General features: G+C 38.5%; 1 protein-coding gene across 1 annotated transcript in view; it reads right to left on the bottom strand.

Moving 5' to 3' along the window:
• bod1l1 (biorientation of chromosomes in cell division 1-like 1) overlaps positions 1-23,515 on the bottom strand; it is a 70,994-nt gene that overhangs the window by 25,063 nt on the left and 22,416 nt on the right. The window contains exons 3-9 of the mRNA XM_060825415.1: positions 21,249-21,436; positions 18,672-19,214; positions 15,769-15,930; positions 12,244-12,395; positions 10,583-10,727; positions 8,801-8,951; positions 102-192 (exon numbers count right to left, since the gene is read on the bottom strand). Coding sequence (XP_060681398.1) covers positions 102-192; positions 8,801-8,951; positions 10,583-10,727; positions 12,244-12,395; positions 15,769-15,930; positions 18,672-19,214; positions 21,249-21,436 — 1,432 coding nt within the window. The remainder of the gene's footprint in view (positions 1-101; positions 193-8,800; positions 8,952-10,582; positions 10,728-12,243; positions 12,396-15,768; positions 15,931-18,671; positions 19,215-21,248; positions 21,437-23,515) is intronic.

Here is a 23,515-nt window from a genome sequence, read left to right as displayed (position 1 = left end):
ATACAAGGAATGTATTTTCATATTTAATTTAAGCTGTCACACACTGCAGTAAAACTAATTATTTCATATATGCTAAATGATAATTTGCTGTCATACACTACCTCCGTTTTAATCTGTCTTTCTTTAAAATCTTCTGGCTGTGCACGCTTTCTTTTCCGATCTTCATGCAAGACAAGATCCTCTGATAGAGTTCTGCAGAAAAAAGTGACGTTAAAACATTATGACTAAAAAAAAACAAATATCTGATCATTTTTCATTTAATGATGCAATTTAACAAAGGGGGCCCTGAAATGGAGGGATTTAAAAATAGCCTTATCAGCATTACTACATGACATAACTGGAAGAGTTATGTCATGTAGTAATAAATAAAAAATAAAAAAGCAGATGCTAGACATCAAAACAAATCATACAAAATACTGAAAACACTCAGCAGTTCAGTCAGCATCTGTGGAGAGGTCCAACAAGTTTGCAATTCAATTTTGTATAGGAATTGCGTTAGCTTCAGGCGTTTCTAAGGTTCTTCTATATATAATGGGTGGCACAGTGGTTAGCACTGCTGCCTCACAGCGCCAGAGATCTGGGTTCATTTCCTGCCTCAGGTGACTATGTGGAGTTTGCACGTTCTCCCCATGTCTGCGTTTCCTCTGGGTGCTCCGGTTTCCTCCCATTGTCCAAAAATATGCAGGTTAGGTGAATTGGCCATGCTAAATTGCCCATAGTGTTAGGTGAAGGGTTAAATGTAGGGGAATGGGTCTGGGTGGGTTGAGCTTCGGCAGGTCAGTGTGGACTTGTTGGGCTGAAGGGCCTGCTTCCACACTGTAGGTAATCTAATCTAATCATATTCCAATAACAATCTTGCGCAGATGTAAATACAACAGTACAATATTAAATGCCTTCTGGGGAAGGTGGCACCTGTACATGAAGGACGGGTTGCACCTGAACTGGAAGGGGACCAATGCCCTGGGTGGAAGGTTTGCTCGAGTTGTTCGGGAGGGTTTAAACTAGTATGGCTGGAGGGGTAGGAACCTGAGCTATATACCAGTGGTGAGAGTTGATGGAGATGAGGCAATAGCAAGAGGTAGCACAGCCAGTGGGAAGGAATTTCCTGGGGAAGAACCAAGGGATCGGTTAACGTGTGTTTGCTTGAATGCAAGGAATATCAGGAATAACAGTGATGAGCTTAGAGCATGGATCAGTACCTGGTGCTATGATGTTGTGGCCATAACAGAGACGTGGGTTTCTCAGGAGCAGGAATGGTTGCTGGATGATCCAGGGTTTAGAACATTTAAAAAGAATAGGGAGGGGGGAAAACAGGAGGGGGTGTAGCACTGCTAATCAGCTACAGAAGTTACCATTGTCGAGGAGGGTCTGTCTACTGAGTCAGTATGGGTGGAAATTAGGAACAGTAAGGGAGCAGTAAGGGTTAACTACAGGCCCCCCCCAATAGCAGCAGAGAGATTGAAGAAAGTATAGGTCGGCAGAGTTTGGAAAAGTGTGAATGTAGTACAGTTGTTGTAATGGGTGACTTTAACTTTCCCAATATTGTATGGAACCTCCTTCAAGCAGATGGTTTGGAAGGAGCTGTTTTTGTAAGGTGTGTTCAGGAGGGTTTCCTAACCCAGTACGTTGACAGGCCGATGAGGGGAGAGGCCACTTTGGATTTGATGCTCGGCAATGAGCGGGGCACGTGCCAGCTCTTGCGGTGGGAGAGCATTTTGGTGATAGTGATCACAACTGCCTCACATTCTTCATAGCTATGGAGAAAGAGAGAAGCAGGCACAATGGGAGGATATTTAATTGGGGAAAAGGAAACTATGATCCTATCAGACGTGAGTTGGGAAGCATGGACTGGGAGCAATTGTTCCATGGAAAGGGCACTATAGGCATGTCAAGACTGTTTAAGGAACAGTTGTTGCGAGTGATGCATAAATGTGTTCCTCTGAGACAGGCAAGAAGGGGTAAGATAAAGGAACCTTGGATGACGAGAACGGTGGAGCTTCTCGTCAAAAGAAAGAAGCCAGCTTACGTAAGGTGGAGGAAGCAAGGGTCTTGCTCAGCTCTAGAGGATTACAGGCAGGTGAGGAAGGAGCTCAAAAATGGTCTGAGGAGAGCCAGGAGGGGGCAGTAAAAAGGCTTGGCAGGAAGAATTAGGGAGAATCCAAAGGCATTTTACACGTATGTGAGGAATAAGAGAATGATCAAAGAGAGAGTAGGGCCGATCAGGGATAGTATAGGGAACTTGTGCATAGAGTCTGAGGTGGTAGGGGAAGCCCTAAATGAGTTTTTTTGCTTCTGCCTTTACAAAAGAAAAGGACCTTGTAGTGAATGAAACCATTGAGGAGCAGGTAAGCATGCTGGAACGGATAGAGATTGAGGAAGCTGATGTGCTGAATATTTTGACAAACATTAAGATTGACAAGTTGCCAGGGCCAGACCGGATTTGGCCTCGGCTGCTTTGGGAGGCAAGAAATGTGATTGCTTTGCCGCTTGCAAAGATCTTTGCATCCTCAATCTCCACCGGAGTCGTACCTGAGGACTGGAGGGAGGCAAATGTAATTCCTCTCATCAAGAAAGGAAATAGGGAAATCCCCGGCAATTACAGACCAGTCAGTCTCACGTTTGTCGTCTGCAAGGTGTTAGAAAGGATTCTGAGGGATAGGATTTATGACCATCTGGAAGAGCATGGCTTGATTAAAGGCAGTCAGCACAGCTTTGAGAGGGGCAGGTCATGCCTCACAAATCTTACTGAGTTCGAGGATGTTACTAGACAAGTTGGTGAGGGTCGACCAGTGGATAGGTGTATATGGACTTCAGTAAAGCATTTGATAAGGTTCCCCGTGGTAGGCTCATTCAGAAGATCAGGAGGAATGGGATACAGTAAAATTTAGCTGTCTGGATACAGAATTGGCTGGTCGACAGAAGACAGCGAGTAGTAGTGGAAGGAAAATAATTTGCCTGGAAGACAGTAGTGAGTGGTGTTCTACAGGGCTCTGTTCTTGGCCTCTACTCTTTGAAAATTTTATTAATGACTTGGATAAGGAGATTGAAGGATGGGTTAGCAAGTTTGCAGACGACACAAAGGTTGGAGGTGTCGTGGTCAGTATAGAGAACTGTTGTAGGCTGCAGCGTGACATTGACAGGATGCAGAAATGGGCGGAGAGGTGGCACATGGAGTTCAACCTGGATAAATGGGAAGTGATGCATTTTGGAAGGTCGAACTTGAAAGTTGAGTACAGGATTAAAGACAGGATTCTTGGCAGTGTGGAGGAACAGAGGGGTCTTGGTGTGCAGGTACATAGATCCCTTAGAATTGCCACCCAGGTGGACAGGGTTGTTAAGAAAGCATATGGTGTTTTGGTTTTCATCAACAGGGGGATTGAGTTTAAGAGCCGTGAGATCTTGTTGCAGCTCTATAAAACTTTGGTTAGATCGCACTTGGAATACTGTGTCCAATTCTGGTCGCCCTATTATAGGAAAGATGTGGATGCTTTGGAGACGGTTCAGAGGAGGTTTACCAGGATGCTACTTGGAATGAAGGGCTTATCTTACGAAGAGAGGTTGACTGAGCTCGGACTTTTTTCATTGGTAAAAAGGAAGAGAGGGGACCTAATTGAGGTGTACAAGATAATGAGAGGCATGGATAGAGTTGATAGCCAGAAACCTTTTCCCACGGCAGAAATTGTTAACACAAGGGGTCATAGTTTTAAGCTATTTGGCGGAAAGTATAGAGGGGATGTCAGAGGCGGGTTTTTTATGTAGAGAGTTGAGAGAGGATGGAATGCTCTGCCAGCGGCAGTTGAGGAAGTGAGGTCATTGGGGATATTTAAGAGACTACTGGACATGCATATGGTCACAGAAATTTGAGGGTTCGTACATTAGGTTTACCTTACACGAGGACCAATGGTCAGCACAATATTGTGGGCTGAAGGGCCTGTTCTGTGCTGTACTGTTCTATGTTCTAAATTAAATGTTAAAATGATTGAGCTAAAAATGAAATTTCTAAGTTTACCTCTTTTGCCACCAGCTTATTAAGTCCTCAGTTTTTATTCCTTTTTACAATTTCAAAACTAAATCACTTAATTGTTGAAAAGTGCTCTAGCTATCTTTTTCATGCTTATTATAGCTCATCCATTCAGACAGTCTAATTTACAGTTAAAATGTAACTAGTTCAAACGCAGTTAAATTAAATGGAGCAGCCTGTTCCAGCGTTCAACGAGATCTTGGTTGATCTGTGGCCTAATTCCACACAGCTGCCTTTGGCTCATACCTATTATAAATGTTTAAGAAAATTTGATCAACCTTAGATTTCAAAATAACTGATTCAGCATTTACTGCCTTTTGTGGAAGAGTTCCAAACCTCTACTGTCTTTTGTGTGTAGAGGTGCTTCCAAACACCTCTCCAAAATGGTCTGATCCTAAATCTCAGGCTATGCCCCCTAGTTCTAGAATCCCTAACCAGTGGAAATAGGGTGGCACGGTGGTCAGTGGTTAGCACTGCTTCCTCAGAGCACCAGGGACCTGACTTCAATTCCAGCCTCAGGTGACTGTCTATGCGGACTTTGCACATTCTCCCTGTGACTGCATGGGTTTACTCCAGGTGCTCCCGTTTCCTTCCACAATCCAAAGATGTGCAATTGCCTGAAGTGTTCAGAGATGTGTAGGTTAGGTGCATTAATCAATTTAGGGTAGGAGAATGGGTCTGGGTGGATTACTTTTTGGAGGGTCGGTGTGGACGTGTTGGGCCGAAGGGCCTGTTTTCATACTGCAGGGATTCTAATTCTAATATCTACCACTGGTTACTTACATTGTCGACTCTGACCCTCAACCTTCTAAATTCTAGAGAAAATACACCTAACCTGCATATCTGCTCCTTATAATTTAACCCCTGAAGTCCAGATAATATTCTTGCAAACTTATGTTGTACTCCCTCCAAGGCTAATGTATCCTAACCAATTATTTGGGTTAGAATTAATAGCCACGTGGAAAAATGCAGGTTAAGCAGAAAGAGCTAGCATAAATTTGTTAAGCTCTTTTGAAGAGGTTATGGAGAAAGTCGATGAGGCTAATACTAGCATATGTACGAACAAGGAGCAAGAATACGTTATCCCACCCTTGAAGCTTGCTTCACTATTCATTAATAACATGGCTGATCTAACCTTTGTTCTACATTCCTGCTTATAATGTTCTAAATCCTTGGTAATCAAGAATCTAAAATCAGGTAATGTGGTGTACATGGAATTCGACACATTGCCACACAACAGACCTGTGAGAAAGGTTTAGCTCATGGAACAAACAGCATTGGAACAACACAATACAAAACTGATTGAGGGAAATGAAATGATTAATGAAACGAAATAATTAATTATTAATATTTCAGGCTGGAGAGAGATTTGTAGTGAAGTTCCCTAGGTCAGTGAGACCTTTGCTTTTCCTGATGCATATTAATGATTTAGATCTTGTTATGTAGGAGATCATTTTCACATTTGTGGATGATATAAAATTTGAAAACACTATGAACTGAATGGAGGTTAATGGAAAATTACAAAAGGACATTGACAATTTGGAACGAGCAGATAGGCTGCAGATGAAGTTCAATGCAGAGAACTGTGGGATATCATAATTTGGCAAAAGGAATATGGAGAATTAATTTCGAAATGCAACACTAGCCTAGAGATTATGCAAGAGCAGGGAGATCTGGATCCATATATGCATATGTCACTAAAGGTGGAAGGACAGGTACAGTGAGCAGATAAAGTTTACAATAATCTAAGCTTGATAAATAGGGATATAAATATAACAGCAGGGAAGTTATGCTGAACTCTGAGACACTAGCTAGATCTCAACTAAAGTATGGTGTACAAGGACATGAACACATCAGAAAGTGTGAAGAGGTGGCTGACAAGAATAGTTCCAAGGATGACAAATTTCAGGTATGAAGGCAGAGTGGATAGGTTGGGACTATTTTCCTTGGAGCTAAGAAGATGAAGAGGGGATTTTATAATAGTTTTCAAATCATGAAGGGATTTTTGTAGAAGGACCGAAAATAACAGGGCTCAGACATAAGACAATTTGCAAAAAAAAAAGCAAATGTGATGTCAGAAAACACTTGCTCGCATTTACGCCACACAAATACCGGATATGACCATCACCAATAAGAGACAATCTAACTGCCGCTCCTTGATGCATAATGGTGTTATTATCACCGAATCCCCAAATATCAAAAATTCTGGGGGTTACCATTGACTCAACTCCATTGTCACAAACACAGAGGATAGGAATACTACAGCAAGTAACTGACCTCTTCACTCTCCAAAGCCCATCCAGCATCTACAAGATACTAGTCAGGGATTTTATGGAATATTCACAACTTGCCTGAATGGGTGCAGCTCCAGCAACACTCAAGAAGCCTGACACCATCCATGAGAAAGCAGGCAGCTTGACTGACACCACATCCACAAGCATCTTCTACCACTGATGCTCAGCAGTGTGTACTATCTATAAGATGCATTTCAGAAATTCACCAAAGATCCTCAAAAGCACCTTCCAAATGCATGACCACGAGAAGAACAAGGGCAGCAGATGCATGGGAACACCACCAGCTTCGAGGACCCATCCAAGCCACTTACCACCCTGACTTGGAAACATATCGCCGCTTCTTTACTGACACCAGATCACAATCCCTGAAGTCCATTCCTAATGGCATTCCGTGTCAACCTAAAAGGACATGGACTGCAGTGGCTCAAGAAGGCAGCTCACCACCACCACCTTCTCAACGGCATCGAGGGATAGGCAAAACTCTGCTAGACAGCGACGCCCACATCCCATAAAAGAAAGAAAAAACTGGGCTATTACCATTAGAAACATGACACCTTAATGTATGGTGGAGGCAGAGAGGCATTAGATGTTTATTTAAATAAATACAATATTCAGGGTTAGGAAGCAAAGACAGAGAAGGGCACACAGTCAGAATGTTATCTGAGCTGAGACAGACATAGTCATAGAGTTGTAGAGATGTACAGCATGGAAACAGACCCTTCAGTCCAACTCGTTAATGCCGAACAGATGTTTTAAACTAATCTAGTTCCATTTGGCCCATACTCCTCTAAACCCAGCCTATTCATTTATCCATCGAGATGCTCTTTCAAATGTTGTAATTGTACCATCCTCTACTACATCTTCTGGAAGCTCATTCCATACACACACCAACCTCTGCGTGAAAACGTTGGGCCTTAGGTCTCTGTTAAATCCTTCCCCTCTAACCTTAAAACTATGCCTTCTAGTTTTGGACTCCCCTACCCTGGGAAAAGACCTTGACTATGCACTCTATCCAGACCCCTCATGACTTTATGAACATCTATAAAGGTCACCTCTCAGCCTCAGACGTACCAGGGAAAACAGCCCCAGCCTATTCATCCTCTGCCTAGCAACATCCTTGTAATCTTTCTGTCCCTTCAAGTTTCACATCTTTCGTATAGCTCCTACAGTTGATGCACTGACCAATAAAGGCTAGTGTACCAAATGCCTTCTTCACTATCCTGTCTACCTGCAACTCCACTTTCAACGAATATGAACCTCTGCTCCAAGGTCTATTTCTTCAGCAACAATCCCTAGGGCCTTACCATTACATGTATAAGTCTTGCCCTATTTGCCTAGCAAGATGTAGCACCTCACTTTTATCTAGATTAAACTCCACCTGCCACTTCTTGGCCCATCTAATCAAGGTTCCTTGCACTCTGAGGTAACATTTTTCGCTGTCCATGACACCACCAATTTTACTAACCATACCTCCTTTATTCACATCTGTTACGACACGGGGTAAACTCTCCTGCTTAATTTTAAAACCAGCAACACAGAAACAATTTATCCCATGCAGTAATCTGTAAACATTTGAGCGGCTCCAAGAACTTATGTAAAGTAAACATTAACAACTTTATTTCTTGAATTATAACAAAGAATAATGAAAGAACCACTACTTACAATTTCTTTCTCTAACCTATCTTTCCTTCTACAATACTAGTCTGATAAAACTCCCAACTAAGATTTATAAAACAACATTTCTTATCTCAAAACGAGGCAGCTTAGATTCTTGTCTTCGGATCTTTCTGAGTCTTATTTTCTCCTTGTTAGGAATTTCTGTGTCGCAGGTTACTGATCGAAAAGGTACTTTTAAAAGGGATATTCTTTTTGAGCAGTCTGTTACATGCTAGGACTTGGCCATACTCCCCTCAACTATTCAATTTTTCCCCAGTTTTATACCCCAGGACATCGGATTGTGCTACTGGTTTTTAAGATTGCCAATATACTCAATTCAAACAGGATTGGAAACTGGTATTTTTTTTTTGGAGTATAATTTAAACTGATTGGCCAAATTCAAATTTGTTTTTGTCTCCAGGCGATGAACTAATCGAGTTGTCCGACCCCATGTTACACTGTTGCCTTATTAAGAATTGCGTTCAGTAGTTCTGCAGCTTTTAACTCTCTTATAGGTACATCCACATCTTCATAACAAATCCGAATCATTTACATAAATGACTAAAAGCAGTGGGTCCAGCAGCGATGCTTGCAGCACACCACTGATCACAGGCCTCTAGCCTGAAAAGCAACCCTCCAACCTGTCTCCTACCTTCAAACCAATTTTGTATCTAAATGGCGAGTTGCATGATGGACCAAATGGCCTCTTTCTGCAATGGAATGATTCTGGGATACTGCAGGCTAACATAGGTCATGTACATTACGAGTCATTTTATCAGTTATCCAAGGAAATTTTCTTCCTCAGACAATGCCCGAGGAATTATCATACCTTAAATCTCGTTTTCTTTTTCTTCTTAATGCCACTTTTTTCTCTAAGACCCTTTGTTCTTTCAATGTTGCTTTATTTACTTTAGAATTTAGGGCTGTTGATTGTTGCATTTTCCTTGAATTCATTACAACATCTGAATTACTGCCAACACCTGGAATAAATATTACGGGAGAGAGAGAATAAAAATAATTAGAATTTAATCGTCAGACACTTTAAAGACCCAAAATTTAATAAATACGCAAGACTAAATGCTATCATTGAAGGATCACAATGTCAAAGAATCAAATTGCAGTTCTTAGCATATTAGTCGTACACACTTGGTTTTCAGCTAAGAACATGGAAGTACATTGCTTAATGTTATTTTAGAAACATTCTATATAACTTGCTTGCACAAACAAAAAATTGACAAAATGTTTACAAGTTTACAGACACCACTAACAGGAATATTTTGCATCAAGTCAGGATAATAAAAGATCTGTAAATCTTGATAAACATGACTATAAACTAATTTCCATATAGTTCTAACTAATCAGCAAGGAAAATGTTTTCAACATTGGTTGACGCATTCAACCTTTTCAACTATTCCAGAGCCTTTAGCCAGTCTGATGGGGGTGACTGATATCACAGATTGATACATGGAGGGCATTCTCTGATGAGGATACATGCATCTGGGTACACTTTTGAAGGAAAGAATTCCTAAACAGTTTGACTACATACATTGTAATTGAGTGCAGGTTCAAAGTTTCTTAACGTGCGGTGTGCTGCTGCCTAGTCTCCTGAATGGGGACTTAGCAAGTGCTCATTGTGTCAAGCCCATTGAACTGATTGGGGGAGGAGTGGGGGCTTCAGCAGTGCTGCAGATCCCTTACACACAAGTGTGTGTCTGTTCAGAAACAAACCCCAAGGGGGAGCAAGGCAGGCAGAGCAAGGAAAAAGGAAGCTTCAGAAAACTGAACCTCGGAGGAGAGGCATTGAATCAATTAACCGAATAATCAATTATCTGAACAAAATAGTGTCTGCTCACCTCGTTCGGATTATCGAGGTTCTTGTGTAGACAGGATAATGAAGGGGGCATTTGGTATGCTTGTATTTATTGGTCAGTGCATGGATTCTGGGATTTGGGAAGTCATGTTAGGGTTGTATGGAACATAGGTTAGGTCACTTTTGGAATACTGTGTGCAATTCTGGTCTCCCTGCTATAGCAAGGATGTTGCAAAGGTTTGAGCTTTAGAGAGGCTGAAGAGGCTTGGGCTATTTTCCCTGGAGGGTCAGAAGGATGATGTTTATAGGAATTTATAAAATCGTGAGGGACTTAGACAGGGTGAATTAGTCAAGGCCTTTTCCCCTGAGGAGGGGAGTCCAAAAACTAGAGGGCATAGGTTTAAGGTGAGAGGGGAAAGACTTAAAAGGAACCTCAAAGGCAACTTTTTCACAAAGAAAGTGGTGCATGTATGGAATGAGCTGCCAGAGGAAGTGGTTTGAGGCTGATACAATTATAACATTTAAAAGACATCTAGATGGGTAGATGAATAGGAAGGGTTAGACGGATATGGGCCAATTGCTGACAAATGAGATTAGATTCATGTAGGGTATCTAGTCAGCATGGATGGAGTTGGACAGAAGGGTCTGTTTCCATGCTGTACAACTCTAGGATTCTATGAAAGATTTTGTTAAGAAAAACATATTAAACTGGATTAAATCATTTGGGAAACACAAAATAACTACTTAATGTCTGACAGTAAATGCATAGCATTTGCAACTTTGAATTAAAGAGTTAACTACCTTTTTGCAATGTGTGATGACGTTCTTCATCACTGCATCTCTCCTCTGGTGGTCTGTCTTTATCAGTTTCCACCTGTTTGCGCTTATCATCTCTTCTCTCCCTGTTCCACTGCCGCCTAAGTAACCGTTCGGCTTTCTCTTTAGCCTATGTAAATAGATGATAACAGTATTTCAATTACCTCTAGTGTGCACAATACATAGCTTTCAGTTATGGCCGAGAACTGCCAGTTAAGCTCAAATTCTGCTCCTAGCTGTGCTTGTTACATGGCTGCCAACTGTTTTTATCTTCCATTTGGATATTTCAGTATTGGCTTATATTGTACTTGCTACTTGCGATTCATGCCTTGCACGATAAGTGACTAAGGTGTTTTCCTATGAAAGAGTTTGGACTTGTATTCCAAACTTGTTAAAAGTGAAACCAGTAATGTGGCATTGTTCAGCATTTTAAGCTAAAACATAAATAAGTTTTAAATTAAATATCTAGTACAATTTAGCTGGTTCCTGACGTCATTAGATTGGTAGGAAGAAAGCACTTATCTTGTGGTTCCCATACTTCAGTTTGCACAATCCTAGATTAATATCCCAGCATTACTTTCCAAATATTTTTCAGTTATGCAATGAGAAATAAGTCACAGATGACAAGTGAAGTTCACAATTGTCATCTCAAAGAGGAACAGATAAAATGCCAAAGAAAACAGCACAGAAGCTATAAATCAAATAAAAACAGAAAATGCTGGAAATTTCTCAGAAAATATTCATGCAAAGTGGCACAGTTAACTCTTTAGGTCTAAAACCTTTTGATTGGAAAAACCTAGAGATGTAACAAGTTTTTAGCAAGTCAAAGACAGAAAAGTAAGAGAAGAGAACAAAAAGGGATGCTGTGTTCAGTCCAAAGCATAACCATGGGCTTCTGGCCATTGCCATTTTGATTCTTCTTTCCATTCTGAACTCGTCCTTTATCTTAAGGAACAGCATCTCATCTTTCAATGAAGCACTTTACATTCATCTGGGCCAGATATCTATTTCAACAATTTTAGATCATAATTTCTGCCCTATTTTTTATCTTATCGTAGCTGTTGGTGATAACTTTGATATTTGCTTTTATGTCTCTATGAGACACATCATTCATTTCCTTATTTGTCCCTTTGTGTTGTGATCCATTGACACACATTTTTGCCTTGCACCACTTTTCATCAGCTAACCTCCCTAGCCTTCCAAGCAATCACAGGCTTTCCCTTTCATACTGTCTCAGTACCCACAACTTTGATACATTTAACATTCTTAGCTCTGGCGAAAGATCAACCTGAAATCACAACACTATTCCCTTATCCACAGATCTACCAAATCTGTTCCGCACTTCCCAATACTTATATGTTTTTGTTAAATTAGAATCCTTGTCTATAAAGTAAGTGGCTGAGAATAATTTAACATGACAGTGCAATAACCAAATTAATAACAAAAAATAAAAAATTAGCAAACCTCTCTCGGTCTGCAACAAGTTGAGCTCAAAGCCAGGAAATTCACAAAGTCAATTATCTAACATACCAGTAGCATAAAACTAAAATACCACTTCATCGAATTATCTCATTCATTCCACAACCTCCAATTCCAAGTACAAACTTTCAAACTAGCAACAGGAATGAGCAATAGCTCAAACTTACGATTGACTGTCGACGCTGAACTACTGTTTCTTCATCATCTGAATCACTATAATACTTTGAATATAAAAATGGTTTGTGGATGTATGGATGTCGCACGGGTTTTGCTCGTCCCTCCTTTTGATCCTCGTTTGTTTCCAACTTAGTATCTTTTTCTAAATAAAGATAATATTTGATCAAAACCTGCCCAAAATTATTTACATTATTTTTTCTTCAGTTTCCTGACTCCTCAGAACAATATACCATATTCATGAGATGGATGAACACAGAGCAGCATGCTGTTTTACACTGGAATTGCCCCCCATGAACACTTTCTTTAGACATGCTGCTTCTTTCAATGAAGGGATTACCATGTCGTGCGTGCTTAATTTCAGGTGCCCCCTCGCTAATGATTTGTGACATCAAATTATTTACGCATCTAACAACTTGAAACTTATTTTTTAGTAGTAAATGATTTGGCATTCTTGCTTATATATAATTACTGATGCAGTATGTCTAAAACACACAACATACCACAATATCATTCTTTAAGGACATTTGACAGATTTAATTTCATGTGCAAATGCGCTATCTGCTACTATTTAATGTGAAAATGGAAGTTTTATACACTAATCTGTACTCTCAATATGCTTTTGCTTTCTATTGGCAGCTGCACAAGCAAAATTGATTTTATAAAGTTCATGATCAACTCAACAGATTATTGAGGAGAGGACAGATAGTGTACATATCTTAGAATCCTTAGAGTGTGGAAGTAGGCCATCCAGCCCGTCAGTACAAAAGATCCATCTTTGCCTTCAAACAAAGCTAAAGAGAGTATTAGTTGAAGGTCAAAGCTTACATTGTTACAAAGATTATAAAGTCTGATAGTTCAGTCTTTTCAAAGCCAGCAAAGGGTGCCCAAATGTTGAAAGGGGATATAAAGAATGAGTCCAAACTAGCAAGGTATATAAATATCGATTGAAAGAGTTTTTAATGAGTCAATAAAAAGAATAAGTCTCATTAAAGCAAACATTGACCCCTTACAGGCAGAAACCAATTCTAATGTACCCAAGTTAGTTGAGAATACAAAGCAAGTTGAGAAATAAAATGCAACAAAAAGATACAGAAAGATCAAATGAGTGGGCAGCAAGTTAGCAGATGGAGTATGTAGTTTGGAATCGTTAGTTTAAAAGCCTCAGGACCAAATATTGTTCAGATGAAGGACATTTTTGGTTTTCAGATGCCACAACACCATAAGCTATAGCAGCAGAATTAAGCCATTCAGCCCACGAGCCTGCTCTACCATTCAAGTATAGCTGAAATGTTTTTCAACCTCATTCATCTGACTTTGCCCCATTACTAATTAAGAACCTATCCTAAAGACACTCAATGAGTCCCACAGATTCACCATATTCTGGTTGAAGAAATTCTGTCACGTCTCCGTTCTAAAGGGTTTTCCATTCACTCTGAGACTGTACCTATCGTCCTAGTCTCTCATAACAGTAGAAATATCTCAATATCCATTTTAGTTTCAATGTTCTAAATGCTGTCTAACAAGAGCCTGCACAAATTTGACAGCAAGAAATAAAATGCGTGAAAGTTGCTGTTTTGAGTGCTTAATTTATTCCCAAAAAAAAGTTAGATTTAAAAAAACATTTTATTTGGTTATGAAAACAGTTGAGGTACTTACCCAAAGTAATCTAAGAAATTCTTAGTCACAAAATATTCTAATTATTTTAATTACCTAATGCTTAAATAACTTGACTAAGGCTTAAAATATTCTTGTGCTGAGGAAACAGAGGGGGTAACGCAGTTAACATGATGTCAATGAACTCCCAAACAATATGGTTTACAGCGATAAGGCAAGGGTTAGCACTAGCACATGGAATATAAGGGAAACAAAGTTCGTAAAATGAAAAGGAATAGCATTGACAAATGGTTGCTTCAGCAATTGAAGGTAGGTACACAAGGGATTCCCAGGGTTCAGTACTAAGATCATTGTTATTCTGTATTTATCAATGATTTAAACTTGGGAGTAACAAGGCTCAATATCAAAATTTACAGATGACACAAAAGTTAAAGTACTAAACTGTGAGATGGATAGTAAAAGAATTCAAAGCATAAACAGGCTGATGAAATGACCAGATTCATGGGAGTTGCAAGTTAATGCAGATGACTGTAAAGTGACATATTTGGATATGAAAAATGTGGAGAAATTATATAAACTAAAGGCATAATTGTAAAGGGGGTGCAGGAACAGAGAAACCTATGGGCATATGTGCAAAAATAACCACAGATGGCAGAATAGGCTCCTGAGTTCATAAACATATAGGATCCTGAATTTATAAAGTCAACAGAGTACAAAACCAAGAATATTGGAATGAATGTTTGTAAAAGATTGATTTGCCTTAACTGAGGCATTGCTTTCACTTCTGGGCACCAGACTTTGGGAAGGATGCGAATGTTTTTAGAAGGTGCAGAAAAGATAGTTCGAGGGATGAGAAACTCCAATTATGTCAATAAACGGGTAAATTTGGGATGGTTACCTTTAGAGGAGTGGAGATTTGATAGATTTGTTGAAGATCATGAAGGGCCATAAAGACAAAGTAGAAAGAAACTATTCCCATTGACAAAAGGGACAGGAACCAGATGTCATTAAATTTAAAGTGGCTGGCAGAAGAACCAAAGACAATAGGAGGAATGGCCTTTTTAGTACAAGGTATGGTTATGAAATAGAATGCACTTCTTGAAAAGGTGTTGGAGACAAATTCAGCTGTGGCTTTCAAAAAAGAGAACAGGATAAACATCTGAAAGAGAGAAAAGTGCAGATTTCTGGCAGAGGGACAGTGAGTGGAATTATAAATTGGACTTATAGAAAGCCAGCACAGATCCAACAGATCAAATGGAGTCATTCTGCGCTGTCATTATTTGATGACACTACTGTATGTAAAACCCAATGTCATATCTTTCTCGGTATAAAATGTTGATGATACGAAATTTCCTTAATGACTCTCCTTTTGGTATTAGCAAAACTTTTCTGCTATTTTAACCCAAGTGGTGAATCTAAGCAAGACTTACTTTGACACAAAGTATATTACATATTAAGTAGTTCCTTATAAGATCTAACATGTTTTCAAAGTAAGGTGACTTTTAAACCAGTTTTGCAATTTTACTTTCAAATTTATGGAGTTACATCATGTAATATTCAAATAATAAACTCAGAAAATACGGAGACTACACGCACGTTATTTCAATATAAACTGATTCAGCTTTGCTTAGTCCTTAAAACAGATACCCAATAACAAGCTGGGACTAAAATAACTAGTATTTAACGCCTTGCTTATATTTTAATTTTCAGTTTTGAAGAATGATCTACAGCTAAAATATTAACTTTTGGAGGCTAGTGTTCATGAGTCTGACACGGAATATGAAATAAATTATCTGAAATAAATAAATTATACAGTCTGACTTCATAGCTTAATCTTTTGCTCATCTTGGCTCATAATAAATCCGATGAATGACACAAGTTATTGAAAATAGATGCAGTACCTTCTGAACTTTGTTCTTGGTTGTCTTCAGTGCTGTCAGAAGCTGCAATTTCACCCTCCTCCTCTTCATCATCCACATCAAAAGACGACAGATCACTGGTATGTACTGAACTTACAGTGATGTCGCTAAGGCCTTCAAAATCAGAATCCTCAAAAGAATATTCTGAAAAATGACAATGTAGTTTAGCTTTAAAATTCCAAAAATGTGAAATTTCTCTTAGAAACTAATTCCCAAAAAAATTCTACTGGACAGTTTTTGTCCCATACTTTATCTTTCTCTCAACTAAATTTTTTTAAAAACTGTAATCGACCTTTCTGGAGTGATGGAATACAGACAATGTATTAGATTGGTATTGCAACCAGTCATGATTCTGAAATATTAAAATATAGTTTTACTTCTTTATCATTCATGGGATGAGGGGGTCACTGGCTAGGCACCATTTATTGCCCACCCAAAATTGCCCAGAGGGCAGCCAAGAGTCAATCACATTGCTGTGGCTTGGAGTTGCATGGAAGCCTGACCAGGTAAGGATGGCAGTTTCCTTCCCTAAACCAGATGGGATTGTCCCAACAATCAGCAATGCGACTCATGAGTCATCATTAGATTTTTAATTCCAAATATTTACTGAATTCAAATTCCACCATTTGCTGTGGTGGGAATCCAACCCTGGTCCCTAATACACTATCTGGGCCTCTAGATTAACAGTCCAGCAATAATACCACTAGGCCATTGCTTCCCGCACTCTATTCATCTTACAAAGTAACTAAATATGCAGAGGATGTCCAATATGGGTAGGCCAATTAAAAGACAATGTGAGTTTCAGCAAGAGGCAATGGCTGAAATGAAACACTAGCTTTTTACACAGTTGTGTGATACAATGCTGTAGAATTGTCAGAGGTGTGTGTACGTCTAATACTGGAGGCTCATGTTCATTCAGACAAATTACAGGAACTTGGATTTACATCTAACATCCCAAGATATAATGGAGGCTCCAGCTAGAATTTTCAAGTAGTTTATGGAATACGGGCCTTTCCACCATAATGCATGTTTTGTTAACATGAATTCTCTGTAATGTCTTTGACGAATTGGGGACACAGTTTCTAAAGCACAAACTTTTAAAACACGTGTTAGTTGTAACGCGCTTACATCAACAACACTTTAAGCACTGTTTCTAAAGCGTGATTTTTCCATAATGCGAGGTTGCACAAGAACACAACCATTCCATTTTAGAGGAACTAAGTGTACAAAATGGACATCAAGAATTGCAGAATGCCTGCTATTACTCCTCATAATGAGCAAAATCTAGAACCAGAAAATTATAGGGCAATTAGTTATTCAGGGGACAGTTAGCACAAATTTCTAAACTGCAGGTCAAGTACGAACTATTTAACAGAATCATTTGCAGTAGTAGATGTTATAAAAAATACAATGAATGTAGCTTGTTCGAGTATTTAAAAGCATGGGATAAGTTATCATACAAAAGACATGTGGCAAAGCATGTAACTGAGATGAACATGTCAGAAGCAGAAACAGACTAGTATAAAAAAACCCTCCCACATCAGAAAGACGGTGAGTGGCGTATTAAAAAAGGTGGATGGTGATGAATATATGCAAAGAAAGTAAATAAACCAATTAAAGATTTAGTTTTAAATGTGAATTGTAAGTGAATTTCTGTTTAATGAAACATAATTGATATTTTTATTGAATCTTTTCTGCAGACTTTCATGCCTTTTATTTTCAAAAATGTGTATTAATTTATTTTCACTATGGGTTTACCTACCTCTTAATCAATTTATCACTTTAAAATTAAGCAAATTTCAATGTGCACAAATTAATTTTGTGCTCCCTAAATCCAGGTCTAGATCACTTAAATAGAAAAATTAGTTAAACGCTGATAGCCAGGTTTCATTATCTTTACATCTCTCCAGTGTTAAAAATATTCATTAATCGCTGATCTAGTTTCTGTTTTTTAACCAACTCTTTATTAGATGGCGAGCATGTTTCCTTTATTAGTGTGCAGATTAATTTTTAATGAGCAAACTTCATATTTTACACTTCAATCGTCCTTCGAAAATCACAGACATTTTATCCACGACATTTCTTTCACTACTAGATTGTTAATTCCTACAGAACTCCATTAAATTTGTCCCAAATTGACTTTCACAAAACCATGTCAGCTGTCCTGAATGAACTCCTGAGCAGACATGTCACTTTGGCAACCGATCAGTCACCTTATATCAAAGCTGCTTGAAAGATGTGCTAAAAGCTCATTCCCAGTACAACTTTTCTCAGTATTCTTTGACAGATGCCATCAAAATCCACTTAGTGCCACTGCTGGAGTTTTATTAATTTATTTGCAACATACCTACATCAAATAACCTCTCAAAATTTGTCTCTCTATCTCAAACATTATTCACAATGCTTTGTGTAGTTTAATATGGAAATAACTAAACATTTCCTGTTTGGAAATGCTTTATTATTGTAAAAAATATCTGTTAGAAATAATCAGCGTAGATATATTAGTCAATAATTATCAATTTTGCTTGCTGCACCTTGCAAAGCTATATTATGTACACGGGAAAGATAGATTTTGAGATAGGTATTGGCAGTGTAAGTATCCATTTGAAAAGGAAAGACTCATATTTAAGACCACCAAAGGATGAATACAAAATTTCACAAATTATTTTGACAAATTCATTTTTCTGTATATATTCATTCAATGTGAACTTTTTAAAATTTTCAGTCTCGAATATAATACTCAAGGAAAAAAGCTCAATATTTTAATCTCCTTGTATTTTAAGCATGCTTTTGATTATCTGTTAAAACTGCATGCACATTAATCAAAATGTGCAGAGTTTTAAAATTGTCTGCTAGTGCAAACTACAATGAAGAATTCACACTACCTTTCTTTAAGTTTTCCTTGGCTTTCTGCTTAATGGTTAGAGCCGCAGTGATGTATTTCATAGATTCATATTCTTTTCCCTTTCCTCTTCTTTCCTCCTTTGAAAATCCAGAATATTCATCCTTTCTTAGAACATCCTTCTTATCCACCTTATCAATTTTGTCCTTTATTGCATTCATATCTTCAAGACATTCTTCTATGATCTCAGATGTTGCATTTTTTTCCTCAAAATCTTTCACAGGCATTAAAATGTTATTTGAGCCTTCTGACTTAGAACAAATCCTTCCATCATCTATTTTGGTTTCTAACGCAAGTTTTTCTAACTCTTCATTAGTGCGATCTTTCTCCATTCCCAAATCAAAACTTTGTTGAGACTTGAATTCTGAAGTAAAGTTTTTCTTGGAGCTCTTTTCACCATTCTTATTCGATGCATTTTCTACTGTAGACCTGGCCGCACTGGCTTCCTGATTAAGTGAGGTTATTGTGTCCAGAATAGAAAGAGCATCATCAGCTTTGCTTGTACTTGGACCAGTAGACGAAAGACCTGCAAGTTGAAAACACTAATTGTAATCCAATTGTATCGGAAATGATCAAATTATATTTAACACAGCATATATATAATTTTACTTGTTCAGAATATTGTGCATTGCAAGCAAAGCATAATTGAAATACAATGCTTAGACTTGTATTCTTCAGAAACTTCAGTTAAATACAGGGAGACCACCTATTGCATTTTCCAAGCAATTATTTATCATATCCTTTTGCTCTCCTGCCTATCATGACCAGGTACCATCATTTATGGTTGCATCATGTTTCTGTGCTTGCAAGGAAAGAGAGTCCCAGGAAAAGGTGAAGGACTAGAGATGTGCCTCATCTTGTGCTTTTCACTCTGTTGCTACAACAGTTGATGAAACTAGGTGGCATAAAAACAAAACTGTCTGTTGCCAACGGTGATGTTGAGCCTCACAGCAATAAGGAACCTATAGAAGGGGCATTAAAAACTTTTTAGCAAGGAACAGCTATCTGGCAAAATATAACAAAGAACTACGGATGCTGTAGATCTGAAACAAAAACTGAAATAGCTGGAGAAATTCAGCAGGTCTGGTAACTGTGGACAGAAAGTAAAGTTAATGTTTCTGAAACAAAAACACAATAGTTAAAGGGTTGATCTTGAAGGTAAAAAAGATAAACTGTTAAGATCTTCCGGAGTCTGGTGCTCTGATGTTCTCACAAGTGTCGCCAAATCACTGAATTTGCACAAGCGTCTCTGACGTCTGTCAGACACAGCTTACTTAGGAGAGATGAACAGCAACCCATCCACTTTCAGCCAACCCACCTTGTTCTCAGTTTCCAAATGGTTCAAGTAAAACAAAAACCTTTTCAAGCCAGTTACTGTTCAAACCCAACCTTAACCGAGTCTGAAGCAAAACAGGTGGTTTCACCACTTTTGAGATTTCTAGGAAGCTTTACTTAAAAAAAATGCAAATGTCTATTATTCTTTCAATTACCCTCAAGATTATGTTACAGAACTTGGAATGAATTCCTTTTTCCACAAAGTCTTCCAATCAATATTACACGTAAAGCATCTTCGTAGCAGTCAGACTGATTACACCATGAAACATGCATTACTTGAATGGAGTAAAAAGTGAGGTCTGCAGATGCTGGAGATCAGAGCTGAAAATGTGTTGCTGGTTAAAGCGCAGCAGGTCAGGCAGCATCCAAGGAACAGGAAATTCAACGTTTCGGGCAAAAGCCCTTCATCAGGAATGATCCTTCATCAGGATTCCTGATGAAGGGCTTTTGCCTGAAACGTCGAATTTTCTATTCCTTGGATGCTGCCTGATCTGCTGCGCTTTAACCAGCAACACATAACCTTTTCTGGGATGCTTTGTGACTACGTAGAGCATAAGTACTCCAAATTCACATCTTTCTACATATTTAAATACTGAGCCTCTCAATGACGATTGAAAAGACCAAGAACTGACCTTAAGATAGCAACTCCATAATTTCCACATTGAACCATGCTAGAAATGCTCAATTTACTTGTTAACAACAATGAGCAATGATAGCAACACCATTATTTTTATTGCAAAGTCCAGATTAATCTGTTTAACTCAAAGATGGAAACATCATCTATAATTACACTTTGGTTATAGGAATGCTTATTCACAAGATTCTGAAAGGTTCTCTGGATTGAACCAGTTGAACTATGTTATCTTTGTAAAATAATGCAAACCAGACAGGAATTTTGTGCACAAGCATTATTATTGGAGATATAATTCAATCACTAAGATAACATTTTGCTCTAAAGTTGGTTTACATTTAACTGCATGGATGACATCATTTCTGTTCACCAGAAATACAATGTATCGCTTATTTCTTTCTCTATAATTTGCAGTTTATTTTAGTTCATTTCTTCATTTTCTTGAAACAACTTACACGAAAAGCATAATTCTCAATTCTTAAGATAACATTTCATCAAAATGATAGGTGATAAAAAGTGCTGTAAGTCAAATGGAGATCTTTCAAAACCACCTTTTGTATGAAACAATAAGCAGCATACTTTTTCAGGTAGTACCTGGGGTCGTTGGCTCTGATTTCTCAGAGCTCGGCACAAGACTCATAGCAGTAGGCTCTTCTTTCTGATCCAAAGTTGCTAAAAACTCATGTACGGCTTTCTCAACTTGAGGCCGGAATATGTGATTTATCTTTGGATCCACGACTTGAGAAATGATCCTGTCGACACCAACTTCTAGCATACCTGATCTGTAAAATTATAAAAAGTGATTTCCCAGAATATTCTGATCCAATATATTATGTATAGTGTCCATTGTTTTCATGCTTTTAATTTGAATAAATCAATAAATGTTTTTAATCACATTTCCAAATTGACAATAATATTCATGTCTTCAAAAAAAATGGAGGCTACTAGCAACGCAAGTTAAACATTTAGATATTTTCTCATCAACCTCACTGGAGATGTTACTAAACACCATTGGACCAGGTAGAAATTGAACCCAGACTTCCTAGCTCAGAGATGAGGTCCTTACCATCTTCAATGTACTTTTATGCAAAATAGTTGCTTTATGAATTACTAGTTTAGTACCAGCAAAATCACTTCAAAAATACATCAGGATTTTCTGCAATGTCTTAAACAAAAAGCCCTACAGCTGAAAGCTTTGACACCTAGAGGGAAGCTAAAGCAACTAGAGAAGATAATATAGAAATGGCCAAAGACAGAGGGCCAATTGCTCCTGGGCATGTAGCAGAAAGCAATATTGCAATGGTACGAGTCCATAATTAGATTAAAAGATGCCCAGAACAAGTTAAAGTATTTGCGAAGATAAACACAGGAAATGCACACACCTGCAGACACAGAAACAAAATTATTCAGTCACATTTATTGACATTCATCATCATCCACAGCAGACAGACAGAGACATACAGTATGGAAACAGATGCCGGTCAAACATTCTAAATTAATCTAGTCTCATTTGCCAGCACTTGGCCCATATATCCCCTAGAACTCTTTGTATTCATATACCCATCCAGATGCCTGCTTTTGAGTTGAAACTAAATGCACTGCTGATTGAGGGTCACTGTACATCATTGAAACTGATGAGACACAAGTAGAACTTTGACAGATTAAACACAGCTTATTTTTGCATACACCAGAAATTGTGGAGAGTAAGGAGCTGCATGAGTGGGGTAGAGTATGGATGCACTGCAAGGATTTCAACAAAAACAGCTACGGCAGGAATTAGGGCAGAGATGGAAATAAACAAAGTATATTAGATTAGAGTAGATTACTTACAGCGTGGAAACAGGCCCTTCGGCCCAACAAGTCCACACCGACCCGCCGAAGCGCAACCCACCCAGACCCATTCTCCTACATTTAGCCCTTCACCCAACAACACGGACAATTTAGCATGATAGAATACAGGACTGAACAAGTGTCAAAATTGTTGAGAAACACATGGGGGAGAGGGAGTGAAGGCCATGGAAAACGAGTTCACCCTTTCCAATGTTCAAAAAAAATCTTTGCAGCATCTGAAGTAGTTAATCTGACAGTGATAACTCTAAAAATGTTGAAGGGTGTTAAGAGAAAGCTGAGTACAGGTAGAAGTATTGAAAATTTACAGAACAGTTTATTCTGCCCATCCTGCTGGATCAATCTGAAAAAGAGCTGTCTAGCTCATTCCACATTCCAACTCCTGATGAGAGATTAACCAAACTACTTCAAGAAATGAAAAGCAGCCATTGCTTGAAATTCACTGGTTACCTCTAGATCGTTAGATAAAAACTGCATGGGCAAACCTGAAGAACTGGAGAAAAACGAAACATTTTGGAGCAGATAGCATGGTCAACATGTCAAATACTGCAGAGATTTAAAGGGGATAAATCAACTCAGTGAGACAATATTATGGCTTTAAGAGACGTATTTGATTTGCTTATTTAATAAAGAGAGGCTGAGACACAGTTACTGAGTGATCTGTTCCAAGTCAATAAAGTAAACAGGTTGTGAGGCCTTGGGTTCTTTTTTTGAAAGTTGGAACAACAGAAACAGCATGAAGGGGTAGGGTCAAGTGCCCAGAGAACGAGGATTTTAGTTGAACTTTTAGTAGTTGCAGGAGCTTTGAAGCTGGATGTTGAAGCTGTTATTCTTCTAACTGTTACAGCTAAAAGCTTCGGTTCTCTTTATGCTGCTAGAATTGCCTGTAGGACAATCTATTTTACTGAATGTTACTACATCAGAACAGTTGCTGTTCAGTAGTTAAATAATCTATTATTCTGTAAAATTTTACAACAGAGTTAAGTATCCCAATTCTTCTCTCTTTTGTTTGT

This window comes from Hemiscyllium ocellatum, chromosome 1, assembly GCF_020745735.1.
Source record: "Hemiscyllium ocellatum isolate sHemOce1 chromosome 1, sHemOce1.pat.X.cur, whole genome shotgun sequence".
Taxonomy (NCBI): Eukaryota; Metazoa; Chordata; class Chondrichthyes; order Orectolobiformes; family Hemiscylliidae; genus Hemiscyllium; species Hemiscyllium ocellatum.
This window is presented reverse-complemented; position numbering and strand designations above follow the sequence as displayed.